At 60.2% G+C, this 21,735-nt stretch overlaps 1 protein-coding gene across 7 annotated transcripts in view; it reads right to left on the minus strand.

Annotated features, from left to right (window-relative positions):
- SARDH (sarcosine dehydrogenase) overlaps positions 1–21,110 on the minus strand; it is a 66,555-nt gene extending 45,445 nt beyond the window's left edge. Inside the window, exons 1-11 of one of the 7 annotated variants that reach the window (XM_047768848.1) lie at positions 21,044–21,110; positions 20,472–20,523; positions 18,922–19,268; positions 17,522–17,700; positions 15,991–16,170; positions 14,940–15,063; positions 14,697–14,797; positions 6,159–6,263; positions 4,858–4,987; positions 1,631–1,717; positions 1,246–1,336 (exon numbers count right to left, since the gene is read on the minus strand). In XM_047768848.1, coding sequence (XP_047624804.1) covers positions 1,246–1,336; positions 1,631–1,717; positions 4,858–4,987; positions 6,159–6,263; positions 14,697–14,797; positions 14,940–15,063; positions 15,991–16,170; positions 17,522–17,700; positions 18,922–19,252 — 1,328 coding nt within the window. In that variant the 5' untranslated portion in view covers positions 19,253–19,268; positions 20,472–20,523; positions 21,044–21,110. Of the gene's footprint in view, positions 1–1,245; positions 1,337–1,630; positions 1,718–4,857; positions 4,988–6,158; positions 6,264–14,696; positions 14,798–14,939; positions 15,064–15,990; positions 16,171–17,521; positions 17,701–18,921; positions 19,269–20,471; positions 20,627–21,043 lie in introns of those variants that run through there. The other 6 variants (XM_047768847.1, XM_047768851.1, XM_047768849.1 and 3 more) reach the window with 6 other exon arrangements.
- Between the last annotated feature and the right edge of the window lie 625 nt (positions 21,111–21,735).

The raw sequence follows: 21,735 nt of genomic DNA on the forward strand, positions 1-21,735 counted from the left end.
ACCTGGCGCACTGGGTGACTTTGGGCCAGTCGCCTCCCGCATGGGCGCCTCCCGCATGCTGTTTGTACAGAAGGGGATTGGACCAGCCCATCCCTGAGGCCCCGAGCAGCTTTTATCATTTCTGGAACATTCCCCTCTTGGGAGAGCACGTGGGCACAGCCCCAAACAGGCTCTGAAGCGGAGCCAGAACAAACCACGCTGTGCTGGGTGCCATGGAGGGGGTGGCAGTGGGGAGTGGGTCTCAGTGTCTGTCTGTCTGTCTCTGTGGGGGCCAGACACCCCCTCCTGTGGATGTAACGGCCTCAGGTCAGGAAGGGACGAGGTTAGCAGAGAAGCGGGGCGCACTGAGCAGAACCAGCACTGCCCCCCACCCCACCCTGCCCAGCAGCTGGGGTCTCACAGGGAGACTGCCTGCCTCGGGGGCGGGGAGGGCGTCACAGCAGAGCCAGCTGAACACCCACAGAGGCCCCTCCGAGCTGCCACCCTGACCGCCACCTGCAGTGCTGGGGCCACAGAACTGCGCCAGGGACCAGACCCCAGCTCCGCCAATTCCCGCTGAGCAGACCCTGCCGGAGGGCGCCTGTATCACTGGCCCAACACACAGAGGGCGGTGGGCAACCAGAACACCTCCCAGCTCTGATATCAGCACCCCCTGCCCCCCAAGCCTCAGCTCGGGTTTGTTTAGTGGTTCCGTGCACAGACCTGATTCTGAGAAGTGATTTACCTCCACGGACGGACGTGCTCCCTGCTGCCGGTGACATTCACAGCACACACCCCCCGCCCCGGGGTAAAGGGACAAAGGCTGCTCGGCCAGGGTCGGATTCACTCCAGCTCCTGGTGAGTGAAGGATGCTGCCTGCCCCCCGACTCGCACATGATCCCAGCTCGGCCCCACCCCCTGGGCGGCCTTGCGGTCCCTCCCGCTCCCTGCCCTCAGTGTCCCCATCCGCAAAGTGGGATCATGAGGTTCTGCTGCTGATCCCAGAGCGGTCAGGAGGATCCGGCAGGACCATGGGACAGGAGATCCTGGACACCGTAAGGCTGTGGATCCATCAAACCCAGAGCCCCCCCCCCCAAGAACCACCCACCCCCACCGGCAGCCTTTCTCCCTGTCCTTCCTTACTGCCGCCTCTTCCAAGAAGCCCTCTGGCTTTCAGGGAAGGCACTTTCCAAAGAGCCCTCCTCATTGACCCCGCCTGCCCCATCCTAGGGCAGCCCCCCGGCCCCGGGCCCAGCACACACTCGCCTGATGTCGTAGCCGTGCATGTCCTTCTCTGGGCGCCCGTGGACGATCCAGTGGGCCAGCTCCTGCCCACAGCCACCGCCCAGCATCATGCCTGGCAGGAGCGGAGCCACAGGTCTGCGAACCACCCCCCAGGGCCCCGCACCCCAGTTCCAGCCCTTCCCAACCCCAGGGGCAGCATCAGCCCCTCGGCCCTGCGTGTCATGCTGGGGTCCACGTGCCTCTCACGCCGGGACCTCACCCCCTCTTGCAGGCCTGGACCGTCTCCACCCCTGTCAGGGGCCCTGGTGCCCCTAGACCCAGCCTCCCACCCCAGGGGAGAGGCCAACCCGCCTTCCCTCAGGGGGATGTTGGGGGCCGGGGGGGGGAGGTGAGGCTGCCCACTCACCTGCGCTGTTGAACCCACAGCCCAGGAAGAACCCGCGGAGCTCGGGCGCCTCCCCCATCAGGGGTTTGTGGTCCGGTGTGAATGACTCTGAAAGGGAGAGAGAGCCCTCAAGCTCCTTTCCAGCCACAGGCTCCTGGGTGGGGTCTCCCAAGAGGGCAGTCACGGAGGCCAGGGTGGGCAAGGGCCTCCTTCCTCCAGACCCTCGCCCTCCTCAAGACCCAGCTCCATGCCGCTTCCTCCAGGGAGCCTCCCTGATTGCTCCTGCCATGTTCCCCAGCTCTTCTGCCCCTACTGCCAGAACTTTCGACCTGAACTGGGTTCTGCCTGGCGGGGCCCAGCTGTGTCTTGTGATCTTGGCCATTCTCTTGCTGGTGAGCCCCCATCACCATCTTCCGGCTGTGTCCCTGCCGGGCACTCTTGCCCTCTAGGGCTGGGCTGGCCCAGCAAACCGTAGGCGCTTGATGCATGTTCGCCAGTGCATGAAGGATTGTTCAATTCTTTGGGAGAGGGGACCAAGCCTTCCGCTCCCATCTGCGGCCAGCCTGCCCCAGGCCGAGGCCAGGATGGGGAGGGAGAGGGCCCCTCGGGCACAGTTATGAAGAGCTGGCCTTTGTAGCCATGGTCGCGGTTCAAACCCGGCTTGACCCCGGCCCAGCTGCGTGACCTGGGCTCAGAGGAGCCTTAGTTTTGCATTTGTCAAGTCGGGAGCCTGGGACTCACCACGCAGGGCTCTGAGTGTCTCCGTGTACAAACTGTGCGCAGCCCACCTGTGTGAGGCCAGCCCTCGGCCGGGGAGGTGGCTCCGAACCAGACCAGTGCCACCCTGGGGGGGGGCCGACGGGAGGGTGGGGGCCTCAGACACATGTGTCAATAAGCAAAAAACAGGTGTCCGGGAAGAAAGCACAATGGACTAAGGGCTCTGGCGGGACGGGAGGGTGGCCGCTCCTGGCCGCCACCCTGGCGCCATCAGTCCCCCGGGTCACAGATGAGGTGGCCGCGCTGCACGGGGTCTCAGTCGTCCCAGCTGGGTCCTTAGCCTTGTGCACGCAGGTCACAAGCGCAGACGGGCTGACCCCAGGCTCTGCTCTTGTGTCTCTGAGCTGGGGGAGGCCGCCAGCCCCGAGGACCCTGGAAGTTCCTAAGAGCTCGGCTTCCCCTGACCCCCCAGGGCAGAGAGGCTGCAGGGGAGGGTGGGGAGGGGTGGGAGAGGAGGGCAGGGCCCAGGGGCAGGGCCTCAAGGCCCCAGGAGGGGAGGGAGCCCCCTGAGAAAGTGGCAGGAGCTTCCCTGGAGGGGAGGGAGTTCGCTCTGCGAGGGGCTGGGGGAGGCCAAGAGGGCCGGGATGGGGTGAGAGGCTGTGGCGGCGGTGGCTTGGGGGAGGTGAGAGCCAGCGGAAAGCAGGGGAGGCTGTGGTTTTGTTCGGGGATGGCCCAGTGAGCCCTTGGGGCTTGGGGCGAGATGGACTTGTTTCCAGGAAGTTCTGAACAGGCCCCCCACCCCAGGAATTTGAGGAGCGCGCTGGCAGGAGTGGGGTTTGGGGGGCGAGGGTGGTTGGATTTTTTAACAAATGACTCAAGAGGATGCAGCACCCAAGGGGGGGCCCCACCTGGGCTTTGACTGACCGACCTCGGAACCAGAGGTCCGCCTACCCCCAGCTTCCCTGGAGTCAAGGGGGCCCGGGACTTCCCTGTCCTGTCCTGGAGGCCGAGGGCCATTGACCGGCTTGTCCTCCCTGGTGAGAAGTCCTGATGTCCCCACGAAACGTCCCTTACAGCCAGGAAACCAGACCCAAGCTGCCCCAGTGGGGCGTTATGGGGGCCATGACCCTCAGTCTAATTAAGATGAGTTTGCTCCCGGGTTATTGGCACTCCTGGGATTTCTGCAGGCCTGGGTTTCTCACTGTCAGTCCCACGCCAGCCCTGGGAAGCTGCTGGGGCCTCTAGTCATCGGCCCAACCCCACATCCTGGCCCCCCAAGTCCCCTGTGGCTGTCGGGGAGCTCCATCTGCTTCCCCCAGGAAAGCTCCCTTCTCACCAAAGGCTCCTTCACGAACCGAACAGATGAAAGCAGCAGGGGCTGGCAGCTGTGTAGACACCAAGCGCACCGGGAAGGAGGGGGCTGGACACCCCAGCAGGCCGCAGGCTGGGTGTCGGGGCCTCCCCTCCCCTGGCCTGGCCTGCCCCTCACCCCGCCTCGGACAGTGGGAGAGGCTTTGCCCGCATGGGTTCCCACCGCATGAGCTCTGCCCGGCCCCCAACAGGCGCCCTGCTCCTCGCAGGCCAGGCACAGGGCAGGTGCTTGGCATTCGGGAGCTGAGTGGACGTGGTGTGAGCTCCTTCACACCAAAGCCCCCTTATGCTGCCCCTGGGCTTGCAGTCTTATTCTGGAATCTTCTTCGTCTGCACACAGCCCTTGAGACCCAGCTCAGACTGCTGGCTCCTCACTGCCCACCAGGATCCCTTAGTGCCCTGGGCAAAGCCCACGATGGCTCTGTCCCAGGGTGGATTCTTGGAGCAGTCACCTCTCCCTGAGCTGTGAGCAACTTGCATGAGGACGGAGTCTAGCCTGGCCAGCGGGCCTCGCGAGAATAAACTAGAGGCCTTAGCAGATGCTTCAGCTCTGGGGTCCGAGCCTGCCCCCACTGGTGCTCCAACCACCTGAGCACTGGCCTGCGGGGCAGGGGCATGGGCAGGGGCAGTGCCTGGATCCCCAACGCTGGGCCCTCCAGCCGGGCCGCTTTGTTCATGGCCTTCCGCTCCAGCCTCCTTCAGCTCTGCTTGCCCGGGGTGGGGGGGTGGGGGGCGGCTTGGGCCTGTCCACACTGTGTGGGTGTGAGACCCTGTCGGCCTGGCTGCCGAGGCCGGAGAGCAGAGGGGGGAGGCCCATCCGGAACTGGGGTCGGAAGCCCTGTGAGCATGGCCCCAGGATGGGGCTTGGCCTCCTCTCCTCGCTCAGCCTCAGAGGGACCTGGCGGGGGGGCGGGGGGCTCATCCCATCCTACGGACAGCCACACCAAGTGCCAGGGACAATAACGGGGGACTGAGGCCGGGCAGGGACATCAGGAGGGGCTCACACTGGGGTGGGGGGAGAGGCCTGGCCGGTGCCCGTGGGCAAAGCTCTGCCCAAGTGGAGCTCAGGCCCTTGGCCTGCTGGGAGGAGGAAGGGCTGCCCCGAAGGCCCCGGGGCGGAGGGACAGCTGTCCAGGGGCAGGCTCGCCTCCCCCCCTCACCTGGGCCGCAGACTGTGGACTTAATCCCTGTCTTCTCCAGCACCGGGACCCGGTGGATGGCGCCTTCGATGTGCTGGCCGAACACGTCCCAGTCCAGGTCGAAGAGGCCAAAGGCAAACTTGTCTGACACCTGGGGAGGCGGGCGGGGACCTGCCCTGTGACAGCCGCCCCGCGGGAGTGGCCACCCCTGTCTGGCCAGCCTCCGAGGTTAGGTGGGGGACAGGGCTGGGCTGGTCTCCCCTCCCTACCCTGGGGGGGGGCAGTCTGCTCCCCATTCCCTCCCGGACACAAGCCCACCTGCTCTTCCCTTGATTTTTGCAAAGGCCCCTCTTGGGTCGCCCTGCTTGCCACCCTCCTTCAACCCATTCCCCTAGGTCAGCTCATGCCCTTGCTTGTTCTCCAGCCTCAGTGACCCTCCACGGCCCGCAGAATCCTACACGCGCTGGCCCGGCCCGCGTGCACCACTGGCCCAAGGCCACACGAATCTTCCTTCAGTTCCTCGGGAAGGGCAAGCCGGAGGGGACCGCGGGCCTTCACCTCCACCCGGGGCAGCTCCTCCGACGCCCTCCATCTGCAGGCCTGTGCTCAGATGTCCCCTCCTCCGGGAGCCCTGCCTGACCACAGTCGGAGGACATCCTTCCACTCGGGTCTCGCGAGGCTTATCTTTAACCTGCTGACTTCACTCGATCAGGTGGTGAGTTAACTTCACACTCAGATCATCCTCCAAAATTGCGTTACTTCCTTGCTTATTTATTCCGTGTCTCCCCACCAGAATATAGGCCTCTGGGGAGAGGGACTTTTCTCTTGGTGTCCTTCTTTCTCCCTAAAGTAAAAGAATGTCTGGCCCCAAATAGTCGTTTTATCATCCGAGTGGTAGACCAGACACATGATTACGGAAGCTGGGGTGGCCAGCTCGAGGAGCCTGGGGGGGCTGCTGGGGCTGCTGGGCCTGTCTCAACCCCAGGAGCTGCCAGGAGAGCAGCCCGGGCCTGGGGGAGACACAGCTGCAGCCGCGGGGGATGGGGCGGGCATGGGACTGTTTACTGCTGGACAGAGGGCTTCGGTGTTTGCACAATCTCCCAGTCGGTATTTCACATTCTGCAGCCTCTAACCATTGAGGTTTTGTCACAAGCCCTGCACCAGCCCGGGGCCTGGATCTGCCCATGTGCCCAGGTCTTCAGACATCAGAGAAAAATGGGTTTGGCCTTGTAGGGGGGAGCCGCCACTTCCCAGGTGAGCATCTGGGAAGACGGCTTCTCCTCGCTGAGCCCCAGGCCCTCTCCCGAGCCCTCGTCTCTCACCTCCTCCCAGAAGACAGGGTTGGCCTCATAGCCGCCCACAGACAGGGCGTCCCCTTGCAGGCGCAGGTAGATGGAGGCGTCGTGGTCGCGGACATTGGGCATGTTCTAGAAGGCGGAGCAGAGAGGCCTCGGGGTCAGCTGGGAGGGCGAGGCGGTGGGCCCAGCACCTCCACACGGGGTCACGGGCCCATGCTGGGCCCATAGCACCCCCTCCTCATTGCAGGACCCCGAGGATAGCGTGGACCTGGGCCTCGCCCTACGCAGTGGACAAACCACCCCATTCAATGCCCCCCCCCCCAAATAGCCGCAAAGATGGGGAAGGGAGAGAAAAACAAGGTACACCCCACGGAGCTAAGAGAATAGGGGAGTCGACAGCAGCTCGCAACCAGCCCTGGGGGGGGAGAGTGGGGGAGGGGAGTGGTGGGCGGGGGAGGGGTAGCACCTTGGCTCAGAGGCGGAAGAGCCAGGCCAGTTTACCACCTCGGCTCCCTCCAACCTGTAGAGGCCAAGTCTGGGGCAACCCCAGGTCCCTCTGCAGGGGGCATGGGTGGGGTGTGCCAAGTGCATATGTGTGTGCGCTCATGCTTGTGCGTGAGTGTACAGGTGTGTGAGTAAGTGTGAGGGAGCCTTTGCAGGTATGTGAACAGGAAGACAGACTCAGGTTTCTTCCAGGCAGATGGACCCAGAGCCCCTCTGTCCCTGCCCCTGGAGCCCTGAGGTCTGTCTCTGGAGAAATGGGTCCCCAGAGGCTGCAGGCTTGGGGGAGGGGAGCAGAGGGCTGCTATCCCCCTCCCCGCTTGACAGCAGATCCCAGGTTCTTCTGTGGAGACACTGGGTGGCCTGGGGACAACTCCAGACACTGATGCTGAGGTCCCTCACCCACTGAAGAGAAGGGCTTGCCCCTCAACCCCCTGCAAGAGGCTCCCCTGTACTCCCTGGTCAGCCTGTGGAAATGCCCTCTTCCAAGCAAAACGGCGATGAGGTCCGCAGAGATCTGAGAGGTGTGGTCCCTGAGACAAGGCGCTATGGAAAAGGAACAGTCCCAGATCTAGAAGGAGGTTTACGTGAGATACGACCATCGAGGTGAGAAACCCCACAGGGGGTTGGATGAGGCCAAGAACATCTTCCAGATGTTAGGCTAAAATGGATAAAGGCATGGAAATCAGGAAAGGGGAAAAAAAAATAGTAAATTAAAAAGTCAATCCTGAAGGTCTGACAGCCTCTTTACAGGGATTCCAGGAAGAGAAAACGGAGTAGAAGAGAAGTCAAAGCAAAAATCCAAGAGGATTTTTTCAGATTGAAAAATCGGAATCTCAGTCTTGGGCCCACCAAGTCCTGCGACTGGACCAGGCCCACGCTGTGGTCAAGTCAGGGTGGGACATCAGAGCATCAGGCGAACAGGTGGGTCCTCAATAAAGGAGCAGCATCCCTGGAGGCTGGACCACCTGGAGCAAGGTCCTCTACCTTCTGACAGACAATGATTTTAGGCAGAGTTCTTGACCCAGTCGATCCATCCGTCAAGGGTCAGAAAAGAATAAAGACTTTTTTTCAGACATTCCTGGGCACAAAACATTTCCCTCCCATGTACCCTTCTCAGTAAGTGTCCAGAGACGGTGCCATGGATCCAGAGAGAGCAGATCCCAACAGAAGGGGGTGAGGAAGGTCCCGGGGAGAGGCAAGCAGAGGCTGCGGAAAAGGTCAGAGGCAGCAGCAGGAGTCCTCCAGGGAGGGAATGGGAGTCACAGACTTTATGCGGTTTCTCTGCTGTGTACGAGAATGCAGAAGGTAGTATCCGTAGCTGTTTGACAGATCTATTGGGATGTTCGGGGGGGGGGGGGGAAGTTGTGACAGCTGTGAACACAGATGCAAGTATCCTTAACAAAATATTAGGAAACTGAATCTAGCAACATGTAAAAAGGATTATATAGCATGATCAAATGGGATTTATTTCAGGAATGCAAGGTTGGTTTGACACCGGAAACTCAATCTATGTAACGTACACTCATACCGATAAAGGATGGAAGTCGCTATTTCAATAATGCATAAAAAGCATTTGAGATTGGAGGTTGGGACTCATCGATGCAAGCTATTATATATAGAATGGGTAAACAACAAACTCCTTTTGTATAGAACAGGGAATTATATTCAGTATCCCATAACCAACCATAACGGAGGCGTTCCCACTGTGGCACAGAGGAAACGAATCCTACTGGTGTCCATGAGGATGTGGGTTCAATCCCTGGCCTCTCTCAGTTGGACAGGGATCTGGCGTTGTTGTGAGCTGTGGTGCAGATCCCAGATGGAGGCTATAGCTCTGATGCAACCCCTAGCCTGGGAACTTCCATATGACTCGGGTGTGGGCCTAAAAAGAAAAAAAAAATAAAATAAAAGAGTAGAAAACCATCATGGAAATGGAAAAAAAGCATTTGATAGAATGCTTTCGTGACAAAGCATCTTTCCTGATAAAAAACACTCAATACCTTGGAATATAAGGGAACTTTTTATAAAAGAGAGCTGATAAGAAATCGCAGCAAATACACACTTATTTTCAGGTTTTCCGCTAAGACCAGACCAAGAGAAAGATGTCCACTGTGGCCACTTTCATTCAACAGTGTACTGGGGGCCTTGGCCAGAGCACCAATCAGGCGGGAGGACGTAAGAAAAAGCATCCAGGGAGTTCCCATCGTGGCGCAGTGGTTAATGAATCCGACTAGGAACCATGAGGTTGCGGGTTCGGTCCCTGGCCTTGCTCAGTGGGTTAACGATCTGGCGTTGCCGTGAGCTGTGGTGTAGGTCACAGACGCGGCTCGGATCCTGCGTTGCTGTGGCTCTGGCGTAGGCCGGTGGCTACAGCTCCGATTCGACCCCTAGCCTGGGAACCTCCATATGCCACGGGCGCGGCCCAAAGAAATAGCAACAACAACAACAACAACAACAACAAAAAGACAAAAAAAAAAAAGAAAAAGCATTCAGAAGAGAAAAGAAGTAGTAAAACCATCTCTCCTCGCAGATGACGTGATCTTACATATAGAAGATGCTACGGAACCCACGAAAAACTATTACAACTTATAAAATAGTTCAACAAGGTTGCAGGACACAAGGTCAATATACAACCAACAAAAACCATGGTATTTCTGGACCCTAGCAGTGAACAATTGAAAATGAAAGTAGACAAATAATTCCATTTATGATAGCATCAGAAATAATGCAATGCTTTCAAATACATTTAACAAAAAAAGGGAAAACTTACGCTCTAAAAATTAGAAAATGTTTTTGAAAGAAGACGTAAATAAACAGAAGGCCGTCTCATGTTTACAAAACGAAGACTTGCTAAGAAGGTTGTAGTCCCTAAACGGATCTCCAGATGCAACACAGTCCCTACCCTAACAACATCTCAGCTGGCTTCTTGGCAAAAGTGGACACACCGATCCTAAAATTTATATGGAAATGCAAGGGACCCAGAATAGTCAAAACGGTCTTGAGAAAGAAGAACAAACATGGCAGACTTGCACTCTTGATTCCAAAACTTACTACAAAGCTACTGTAACCAAGACCGAGCAGTACAGCTAGACACACAGAGATCAATGGACTGGAACCCAGAGTCCAGAGACGAATCCTCAGCTGACCTTTGTGGTCAAGCGATTTGCCACAAGGATGCCCAAGGCAGTTCATGGGAAAAGCGGAATCCTGAACAATTGATGCTGAGATGCTGAAGAGCCACCTGCCAAAGAGCGAAGCTGGACCCATTTCGCACACCATGCACGAAGCTGCCTCAAGCTGGATCAGAGGCCTAAGTACAAGGCCTAAGACCACACAATTCCGAGAAGAAATATAGGAGTGAGTCTTTGTGACCTGGGTTAGGAAATGCCTTCTTAATTATGACACCAAAGCCACGTGAGACACGAGAAAAAAATACCTAAGTTGCACTTCATCAAAATTAAGAATTTCTGTGTTGCCAGCAATATTATTAAAAAGGTGAAAAGAGGACCCACAGCATGGGAGAAAGTATCTGCAAATCATAAATCCGATGAGGCACTTGTATCCAGAATGTATGGCGAACGCTTCTACGTCAATAAAAAGATGGATAAGCCAATAAAAAAAAAGCAAAGTATCGGAACAGCGGGTTCCCCAAAGAAGATATGCAAATGGCCACGTAAGCATCTAGTCGTTAGGGAAATGCACCTCCAAACTTGGAGATGCCCCCCTCCCCCCGCCGGGATGGCCAGCACCGGAAAGACAACCGCAAGTATTGCTGAGGACGCGGAGAAGCCCCGACACTCACACACTGTGGATGAGAAGGCAAAAGGGGGCAGCTGCTTTGGAGGACCGTCTGACAGCCCCTTGAGCAGTTAAACTCGGTTCCTCCACGACTCGGCAACCCCCCTCCAAGGCATCTACCCAAGCGAAATGCAAACCCGCATCCGCACAGGGGCTCGCAGCGGCGTTATCCACCGAGCGAGAAGAACTCCGATTCCATCAGCGGACGGGTGGGTAGATGCCCCGTGGTTCACACGAGGGCGCAATTGAGCCATAAAGAGAATGAAATCCTGTACCTCACGCGGGAGCCTGGATAATGTCATGCGGACTGGAAGAAGCCAGTCGCAAAGGGCCGCGGACGATATGATTCCCTTTCATTAGAAGTCAGAAGTGGGGAGTTCCCTTCGTGGCGCAGCGGTTAAGGAATCCGACTAGGAAGCATGAGGTGGCGGGTTCGGTCCCTGCCCTTGCTCAGTGGGTTAAGGATCCGGCGTTGCCGTGAGCTGTGGTGTAGGTTGCAGACGCGGCTCGGATCCCGCGTTGCTGTGGCTCTGGCGGAGGCTGGCAGCTATAGCTCTGATTTGACCCCTAGCCTGGGAACCTCCATATGCCACAGGAGCAGCCCGAGGGAAAAAAAAAAAAAAAAAGTCAGAAGTGGGAAAAGCCATGAACACGGAAGTCAGATGCGTGATCTTCTAAGTTGAGGGAGGGGTGGGAAGTGGGATTGATAACGCGTATGGGTTTTAGGGACAGAGATGATAAATAGATAGAACTGGTGATGGCTGCACACAAAACAGAACAACTGGGGGGGGGGGAAACTATGAATGACTCCAGGAAAAACAAAAAGGTGGACCCCATTTACTCGGGAGTTGATATTTACAGTCATGATCCTGCAAATACTGACTACGGATTCAACTAATCAAGGCACAAACAGACAAAACGAAATCACTTGAGAAAGCCGGAGCGGGAGCAGGCTCCCTCCACCGGGGTCCCTCAGCCCCTCTCTCTGTCACCCTGCCCTGGAGATGGACACATCGGGGGTGACCCCTCTCTGTGCCCCCCTCTCAGGACAGGCGAAGACCAAACAGGCTTCCCCTGCAGAGCCGCTCCCCTGCAGCTCCAGTCTCCCAGGTGTCTGGCTTTTCCGCAGAATTGAACTAAGAACGTCCACGTTGAAGGACTGCCGTCCAGAGGCCCACGGGAAGGTCTCGTGACGACGACGCTTCAGCAACAGTCCCAATGACCTCATCACCGCCACCACCACTCCAAAAGCAAAACAAGATGCGGGAGCACCCTCAGAGCGGGAGAGTGGGGACCCCTGGTGGCCAGGGAAAGCCATGACTCCTGTCCAGCTGGATCCGTGTCCCCAGGGCCTGGCCTCAGAGGGCCCTGCACGCGCAAAGCTCAGCCCTGAGGCGTCCATGGGGTCACTACCCACTCCAGGGGGAAGCCCACCCCATAGGGGTGACCCTGGTCCCACTGGAGTTGCTGCTCCGGAGCTCAGCCCATTCCCTTCCGCTTCTCTTGGCCCCGTGCCCTTCCAGATCCTGTTGGCTGCTGCCTCCAGGAAGCCAGCCTGATGCTCCAGCCTTTCCTGGTCCCTCCCTCTGAAACACCAGCTATGGTCCGCACCTATTGGGCACCTGCTACGGGCCAGGCTCTGTGCTCAGCCCTGAATTCGGCCCATCACTTGGTTCCTCCCTCAGCACAGCCCCATGCAGTAGCTACAATTAGTGCCCATTTTGCAGAAGAGGAAACTGAGGCTCAGGTGCACCTGAACAAACCTGGTGGGGTAACGGAGGAGGCGGGGTGCAGATCCTGCGCCTGGGCCCTTTCCCACTGCTCTGTACCCCCGCAGAGCAGATTTGGCAAGAGCAGGGGGAGGATGGTGGAATGCCAGGCCCTTGGCAGCACCTGGGTCACCGCATCTGAGGGGACACAGAGACTAGGCCCAGAGAGGAAGGGGGAGGCCACAGAGGGGCCGGGGCAGCACCCGGCTTGGACCCAGGACTGGGTCAGCTTCTCAGAACCGGGGGTCCCTGGGGCGGCACAGCCCTCTGGCCACCCAAGAATAAAGATGATGTGGTTCAGGTGGCCAAGACCTGAGCCCTCAAGGGTCACCCCAGGGCGCCCAGGTCCCCAACGCCACAAGCTCCAGACCTGAGCAGTCGTTGTCCTGCTGTGCGAGAGCGCCAAGCCCTGGGGGCTTCCTGTCCAGACGTGGACGGGCCAAGCATCAGAGGTCCCCGGCACAAACCCCAGAGCCCTGACTGTGGGACCTGCCTCGGCCTAAAGGAGCTTGTTCCCTGACGGCCCAAGAGTCAGACCGCGTGGGAGGTCAGGGCCAGATCCATTCTGCCTCAGGCGGGGCTGGCCTCCCCCAGAGCCTGGGGAAGCTTTGCCCCCAGCCCCAAATCTCTTTTCTCCTATAGAGAGTCACAGAGTTTCGGGGACTGGTGGCCCTTTCCTGCTGGCCCAGTGCAGCCTGGGGCTCCCAGAGGCTCCCAGGTCCCTGGGTAGAGCAGTGTTTGTGAATAACAGGAGAAACCCCAGGCTCTGACCTTGAAACTCACGAAGGGGGTCCCTGGCCCCACTCCCCTGCTTCTTCCTGAAAGGTGCCTCAAAGCCAAGCCTGGAGAGACTAAGCCCCATCCTGGGCTCTGTGGATGCCCTGCAATCCCGCTCAGATACAGCCCTGCTCTGTGCCCCAGCTTTAGCCCAGCCCCTCAGAACCCACTGCGGTTGGAGGGCGACCTCTGGTGGCCACCAAGGATATTTCCCCCAGAACCAGGACCAAGGATTCAGCCCACCAACTGGCCGGGGAGTCCTGTCTTTCCCAGCGTCCCCCCGCCTCCCCCAGCGTGGCACAGAGCAGCCATCCATGAACCCAGGAAATCGGGGGTGGGGGCAGGAGCGGGTAGGTCCCCAGCCCTGCCCCAGCCTCCCAGCCCCTCCACGGCTGGGTCCACCCAGCGGCCAGCCTGGGGACCAGAGGGAAGCCAGGCCCATTCAGGGCAGGGACGAGGCTCCCTTTTGCTGGATTCTGATTCGCAACGAGGTCAGTCTGGCCTCTTCCTCTGCCCACCCCCATACTCCAGGGCCACTTCTCTGAACTGCCTGCAGTTTCTCGACTCCCCTTCTCTGCCTCGCCCATCTCTCTCCCGCCCTTCAGATCTCGAAGTCCCTTCAGACACGGCTTCCACCAGGAGCCTGCTCTGTCCAGAGACTGGGTGTCCCTGGAGCCCCTGTGCTTGCCCACTGGGGGCCCCTGTCAGCCTGTTTTGAAATAAATAAGTGTATTCACTTGTTTGTCCTCTCCTCCCAACACCCCTGGGCAAGAATGAGGTCTGTATCTCTGTTATCACCCCTGTTTCTAGAATGGGCACCGAGCTGATCCAGTCAATGTTTGATGGAGAGAGGGGTGGGGAGGGAGGGTAGGATGGGCTGATAAATGGATGGGTGATAGAGAAATGGGTGAAGGGGGGGCTGCACGGGTGGAGGGAGATGGATGGATGGACACACGGAAGGATGGATGGACAGATGAGTGGATGGATACACAGGTGAACCAGTGGATGGATGGATGGATGACGGGCTAAGGGGGGAGGGAGGGAGTGAAGGCTGAACGGTGGAGGGACGGCAAGAGGACCGAAGGGAATGAGTGGGCGGACCCTAGACGGATGGAAGCGGGGAGAGATGGGTGGGAGGGAAAAGGGATAGATAAGAAAAGGAAGGACGGAGGGGGATGGGTGGAAGGATGAAGAAGGGATGGCTGCGGGATGGGATGGCTGGAGGGAAAGAAGCGTGGTCGATGACAAGGCGACAGGAAGCTACCAGCCACCAGCACGGGAGCAGAGATAGAGGGGAGGAGAGGGGAGGGGTGCATAGGCAGAGGTCTCCAGTGCTCCGGGGAGATTCCAAGGGCTGGTGTCCTCTGAGACGCCCCCAGGCAGATTTGGGAGCATGCAAACAGTCAGGGGTTCCCGGAAACGCCTGGGGTGCAGAGCGTGGCAAAAGCCAGACAGGCCACGCCCTGCGGGACAGGCTTGAGCATCCACGAGAAGCCCCGCCCCGAAGGACAAGGCCCGTCAGCAGCCTGGAGTTGGGTCTGTGCTGTTCCATTTCATTGTCACACCACCCAAAACACGTGGTCACCATGTCGGTTTCACAGATGACGTGACCGACACTTGGGGCAGTGTCACACCACCCGCTGGGGTTCAGAGCCAGGCACCCCACAAGCCAGTCTCCCACAGCCCGCCATGGCACCTGGGGCTGGCTTCTCACCTGGATCCCCTCAATGCGCTCGGTGACAACGTAGGCGTGGTGCATGGCCACCAGCGGGACCTTGACTCCAGCCATCCGGCCCACGGCACCCGCCCACACTCCTGCGGGCAGAACATGGACAGCTCAGCTCTGCCGGCACCCGGTGGGCACTGGGCACTTCTGCGGGCCTGTCTGCTGTGGGGCCCACCCCTGAGAAAGGCCAGGCTTAGAGGGCGGCCAGGGCAGGAGAAAATGCACTCCCACCTGCACAGTTGACCACACAGGGCGTCTGGATGGAGCCGTGCGCTGTCTCCACGGCCGCGACCCGCCGCACCCCAAAGTCATCCGTCCGCACACGGATGCCCGTCACTGGGCAGTTCTCAATGACCTGGGAGCGACAGGAGCTGCTTCCGAAGCCACACAGGCTCTGAGCGCACTAACAACCCACCCTCTGGGCACCCCAGCCCCACGGGACCCGGGAGCCCAGCCTCTGCTTGGGCAGGCATCACGTGACACCAGTGGGGAAAGGGCGCCACCACGGGGCGGAATCTAAACCCCCATGTCCCTCGACCTGGGGATTTGTCCCCACATACAGGGGCTCTTTTTTGTAAAGAGATTTTAAACAAGGAGGGGGGGCTCATTTGATTGAGAGGTGCCTGTGGTAAAAAGTCACATGTGATGCAATTTCGCTCCATTTTTATCTTTTGCTTTTTGGGGCTGCATCTGTGGCATATGGAGGTTCCCAGGTGAGGGGTCGAATTGAAGCTGGAGCTGCCCCCCTACACCACAGCCACAGCCACGCAGGATCCTTAACCCACTGAGCAAGGCCAGGGATCGAACCTGCACCTTCATGGATAGTAGTCGGGTTCGTAACCCACTGAGCCACGACGGGAACTCCCTGGCTCCATTTCTTTTTACATAAACATCTTCATAGAGAAATACTTGGACTAAAACTGAAACATCAGCCCTGGTTACCTCGGGGCGCTTCTCATTTCTTTTTGCTTATTTGTCTTTTATTTTTCCTACAGCTATGTGTGTATTTGAGACAAAAGAAGATAAAAATTACAGGAAGAGATTTGGGGCAGGTTCACCTGTCCTGCAGGGCTGGGACCTTGGCGAGGGAGGAGAGCTGCCACGGGGACAGACCCAAGGTGGCCGGCTTTGCGGCATCAGATCAGAAGGCGCAGAGGTCTGACCTGGCCAAGGTCGCGTGGCAGCGAGAACAGCACGTGATCTCTTGCTTTCTGCTCTTGGGCTTCTTGGGCAGGAGGGGTGGGCTGGATGCGGGGGACCCAGGGCCGGGCGGCCATGGTACCTGTGCTCCCCGGGCAGTGGCAGCCCTGCTGAGGGTGGTACAGGTGCCGGCGGGGTCCATGGTACCATCGTGTGGCACGTACAGCGTCCCATAGAGGTCGTCCACGTTCATCAGCGGGTACAGGGCCTTGGTCTCTGCTGGGCTCAGCACGTGGGACTCCACGCCGTAGGCCTTGCCCAGCTGGCAGGAGGAAAGCAGCTGAGCCCTCAGGGAGCAGACCCCTTCCAGCCACGCTCCTCCCATCTGAGCCTCCAAGCGTCAGCTCTGGCCCTGCTTCCTCCAAGAAGCCTTAGTGGGCCACCAGGCCCTAGCGGCCCCCGTCCCCTGGGCCAGCTCCCCGGAAGGATAAGGAGCACAGCGTCATGCTCAGAAGCAGGCTCTGTGACCTTCCCACCTTCCCATCCAGCTCTGACAGGACCCATGTGACCTGGGGGTATTGGCTTAATGTCACCTGGGTGAATAGGTGGTAGTGGTTTATGTGGTTGACACTTAAGAGTTTAGACCAGTCCCAGGCACATCAGGACTTATTACATAAAACAAATAAAAATAATTTCCACAGGTCTAATATTTTGAGCTTGAGGACCAGGTTTGCTGGTCAGACCAGCTCCCCAGAGTCCCCCGTGGTCCTCCGTCCCAGGCCCTCCGTGTGGCAGACCACACCCCCAACATATTGATTGGCTCAAGGGCAGCCAATCAAGTGTCCTCAGGCATCTGCCTATCAGGGCAGGCCCCGCCCAACTGGGAGCTGAGCCAATCAGATTTTCTCTCTGAGCATCGTTAATGAAAAGTGGCAGAGACTTCACTGAGCTGTCATCTTGAGCGGACCTTGAGCCGAAAGGTTGGCTGGATGCCTCTGGACGCCTGCATCCCAGCAGATGAGTGAGTAAGGGGGGAGGAGGATGGGAAGGGAGGGAGGAGGCAGAATGGGGCCACCTCCTAACCCCAGAGACCCGGCCGGTTCTAATGAAGCCAGCTACCCCTGCCTCCGCCCTGACACCCCAGGGAGCTCAGCAGCCCTGTGACAGTGAACCTGTGCTCCCCACACAGCCAGCTCTGCTCCCTGGGCCCTGAGCGGGTATTCAGTTGGCGCTCAATATGGGAGGAAGTTCTGGAGGACTGTCTCACCCTTGACTCGGAATTTGGGGTCCAAGCCTGGCTGCTCTGAGTGAGGAGACAGCACTCCCCCCCACCCCGGTCTCCCCCGCAACCGCGTTCCCTAAGCCCCAGCAGCAGTGCGGGGAGAAAGGGGGGTCTCTGCCTCCTGGGCAGTGTGCTTTCATCACTCATCCCATCTTCTCTGAGAGCCCTGCCTGAGGACAGCTCCCAGTTATTGTGCTTCTCCTTCCTCCTCGCTCTGCGAACTGTGCTGTGCTACACGGTCCCATTTCAAAGGCGCGAATGCCGAGACTCAGAGGCGTGTGTCTCTGGTGGCCCGGCCAGCAAGGGTGGCACCAGGGCCCGCACCAGATCCGTCAGGGGCTCCCTCTCTGCGCCATGCTATCCCGCCCCCGACCGGCAGGGGCGCACCCACCGACATGAGCCTCTTGTACTCGTCCAGACGCTGCCGGTTGGACGCAATGAACAGGCCCCCGTTCTGGATCCAGCCCGTGTGCAGCCCCGTCTCCTCCTCCAGGTCCCGGCTCACCACGCGCCTCGTATGGGCCAGAAGCTCCACCTCCACATCGCTGGGCCGCAGCTGCCACAGCAGGCCTGGCAGGGGCAGGAGGGTGGGGGGCGTGAGGGGCTGTCAGCCCCCAGCACGGCGGCGCTGCCCCCCCTTCCCCCAGCGGGTCAGGGCTCCCAAAGAGTAGGCAGTGGGCCCGGGGTTTCTCTCCAGGCCATGGAGAGCGCCAAGGGCAGGTGAGCAGATGACGGAGTCAAAGCTGTGGTCCAGGATGGGCCTCCCGGCCCTTGGGCAGCTCAGAGAGTGACAATGTCAAAGGCTCCTATTTGTCAAGCACCCACTGTGTGCTGGGCCCTGAGCTGAGCCCATCGCAGGTGACAGAGCAGCCCCGTCACCCTGTGACTTTTTTTCTTTAATCAAAGAAAGACACCGAATCGTTCCATGCCCAAGATGACAGGGCTGGGACCCCAACCGAGGACCAACTGACATCCAAAGGCAGCCTCTTGGCCCACGAAGCTGCTCCCTTCAGAGGGGCCTGTGGGAAGAGGGAGGGCCAGGGGGGAATTACTGCCAGGGAGAGGCCATGTGGGCCCTGCGGAGCTGGGGCAGTGGGAGGCAGAGGCAGTGGTGTGGGTCAGCCGTGTCAGCTTTCCAGATGAGTGATGCCTGAACCTCTTCCCGGCTGCACGTTCAGGGACCTCACGCTCGTGAGTGTGACATCGGCCACAGGGCGTGTTTTCCCCACAGAAACTGGCAAGCTGAACCCAGGGTTAAGGCAGAAAGTCGGCTGCCTCCGGGGGGCATGCACACAGTAGGTGCTTAATACGGGGGTGCACACAGTGGGTGCTTAATAAGGGCACGTGCATATAGTAGGTGCTTAATACCCGCCCGCTGGCTAGTTAGGAGGATGAGAGTCATGGGGGACACGGTTCTGTGTCACTCCTGATCGTCCCTTCCCCCGACTGTCCTCTCCACCCAGGGGACAACCCCCACCCCCAGGTGGCTCCGCCCACAAAAAGGGCTTCTGCTCTTTGAACCGACAGTGGCCTGGGCACCCAGCCCTGGTCTCGGCTTCACCCTCCAGGGTCCCACAGGCCACATCAGCTCCCTCCTCCCATCACAGCTCCTCAGAGACGGGGCAGGGTGGGGCGTGGTGGCAGGAGCGGCCCCCAGTCTGTCCACCTTCAGAGGACCCCGCGTCTTCTCCATGTCCTTCCCCTCTAGCTCAGTGGCCTCCGGTTGTCAGCCCAGAGCTGGCACCTGCCCGAGTCCAGACCCTCTGCCCCCGCCTGCACCCGGGCCCCTACCTGCCGTGTGCCAGGTGGTGCCGGCGGTCAGCCGCTCCCGCTCGAGCAGCAGCGCCCCGCTCACGCCCAGCTTGGCCAGGTGGTAGAGGGTCTGGCAGCCCAAGCTGCCCCCGCCGATGACCACCACGCTGGCCGCGCGGGGCAGGGGCTGGCTCGGGCCCTGGACCTCCACTGAGGGCTGCTGAGCCTCTTTCAGGGTCCGCTGGTACGGCACGCTCTTCTCGGTGGTGGGGCCGGTCCCGCCAGTCCGGGGACGTGGCCCCAGGCCCTGGGCAGGGTTCCGGTGAGGACAGGTGGCGGCCAGACGCAGGGCTCGGCTCAGAGAAGCCATGGGGACTCGACTCCTGCTGGGGAAAGAGTCGGGGCTGCCTGGGGTGCAGAGGGCCACAGTGGGTGCTCTGTCAAGTAGGAGCCCAGGGCACAGTGCCCCCATGCTGTCCTCTGTCCCCTGCCTCCTACAGCACGTGTCCAGCCCATGGGCACCGAGGGCCTCACACGCCTCAGACTCTGGCCGGGACCCTGGAGACCACGGTGAGGACCAGGAGGGGGCGGGGTGTGTACATGGCAGGGGCGGGGTCGCAGGGCAGGTGGCGGGAGCTCTGAGGCGGGGACACCCAGCCCTCTGGTGTATCCAACACGCCCTCTGGGAAAACTCCCAGACAGAAGTTACTTCTGCCTCGTTGGCCCCAGAGCCCTTTGGGACCCAAGACAGAAGGTGAGAGAGGCAGGGGGTCTGAGCCTCCGGCTCCCTCGGGCCATCTCAGAATCCAGGTCGGGGCTCAGGGGATGGGTAACCAGCCTCCCTCCTCCTCAGTGACCTCCCAGCAGCCTGCAGGGCTCACTGCGCATCCCTCCTCCTCCAGGAAGCCCTCCAGACTTCTCCAACCCAAACCTCACAATTACAAGAAGACTGGGACCGGGGAAGGACATCTCGGAGAGGCTCCTGGGCCCATTTGGGGGATCAGCAGGAAAAGTAAGATTTGGCTGCAGTGGAGGAACTGATGCAGGTGGTGCAGCTGCGTTCACAGCCGAGCTTGGCATCAATCAGCCAAATGACCAGGAAAGTCCTCCTCCATTTCCGTGCCACATGGCAGGCGGGTTCCCTCCGCTCTGAAGTCAAGGTGGCTATTGTCCCCATTTCACGGAGGGGGGAGACTGAGGCCCAAGGAGGCGCCCCCAGGTGACCAAGGTCACAGGGCCACTGTGTGGCCGAGGCAGCAGGCCCTCCTGCCCGCTTCTGACCCCTTGGTCCACTGACCCCTTGGTCCACAGATGTCATGGGGCCTGGTCTGGGGGAGGGACCCACTGCCACACCCTTTCCCACCCTCCCCAGGGAGTGCTGCCCCTCCTGCAGGTCACAGTGGGGACCCCCCCCCCCCCCGCCAGGGGGTGGGGGCAGGGAGAGGTGATTTCAGAGGCTTCAGGGCCGGGGGCTTGGAGGCTGGGGCAGGCAGCCCAGTCCCTGTGTCACTTCTGACAGCCCATCTGCCTTTCGACAGCAGAGGTGCCCTGAGCACCCCTGTGCACCCCTGGCCCGCGCCTGCACTCACCTTTCGCCGTTGGGGCGCCTCAATCTTCCAGAGCCCCGAGAGCGCTGTTCCGCTGGCAGAAAGTCGGGCTCATGTGCCTGCGCAGGCGAGACTCTGCCCAAGGCTGGAACCCGCCCCTGGCCCGGCCTCCTGGTTCCCTCCCACTGCTCGGCTGGCCCCGGAAGCCGTCACGTGCCCATTCCCCGCCCCCCTGCCCTCCACCCCCCACCCCCGCCCTGCCCTGAGCTGGGGATAGGGGCTGGCATGGGGGCCGCCCAGTGCCCTCCGTCAGGCCAGGGGACCGGCTGCCACATCAACCTGCTCTCCTTCCCCCTCCCCCACCCCCGAGTCAGCAGGCTGGCCGCTCATTACCAAGGTTTGGGTCAGACGCACGGGGTGGGGCCTCGAGCTGTTTAGGGTGGAGACGGGGTGGGGGTGGAAGGTGCCCAGGCCAAGTCCCACAGAGGGCCTCACAGTTGGGCCCACCCAGCCCGAGGCTCGCTGCAGCCAGAGGCAGGAGAAGTCCCCGCTAGCTCCTGGCCTGTCCCAACCCCAGCCCAGGGAAGGTCCCGGCCCTGCCCCGAAGGGTGTACCTGCAGCCACAACAGCACTCCTGGGCCCAAGCAGCCTGCCAGTGCTGTCCCCTCCTTCCTTCCCAGCAGGAACCCTCCCCTCCCCCACTCCTACCCCCGCCGCCCCTGGCCGGGCTGCCAGCCCCTGTCCCGCCTACCGCCTGGCAGGCCAGGGAGGCTGCCAAGCAGGTCCTTCTTTTTTTTTTTTTTGTCCTTTTGCTATTTCTTTGGGCCGCTCCCGCAGCATATGGAGGTTCCCAGGCTAGGGGTCGAATCGGAGCTGTAGCCACCGGCCTACACCAGAGCCACAGCAACGCGGGATCCGAGACGCGTCTGCAACCCACACCACAGCAACGCCGGATCGTTAACCCACTGAGCAAGGGCAGGAACCGAACCCGCAACCTCATGGTTCCTAGTCGGATTCGTTAACCACTGCGCCACGACGGGAACTCCCAAGCAGGTCCTTCTGAGGGCAGCAGAGCAAGGCTGCAAACCCTGAGACCTTATTAAGCCTGGTGACAGGATAGGTGACCCCACCTCGTCATCTCTGGAACGGGGTTACGGGGTCACTGCAGGTGAACAGTGCCTGCCATGCTCCCCAGGCCAGACAGGCACTTAGCACAGCAGGTGGGCAGGAAGTGCTGGGCAAGCAGCAGCGTGGTGCCAGGGCCAGGCTCCTTGCAGGGGTGATCCAGGGCCCTGGGATGGACCAG

This window comes from Phacochoerus africanus, chromosome 2 (genome assembly GCF_016906955.1).
Source record: "Phacochoerus africanus isolate WHEZ1 chromosome 2, ROS_Pafr_v1, whole genome shotgun sequence".
NCBI lineage: Eukaryota > Metazoa > Chordata > Mammalia > Artiodactyla > Suidae > Phacochoerus > Phacochoerus africanus.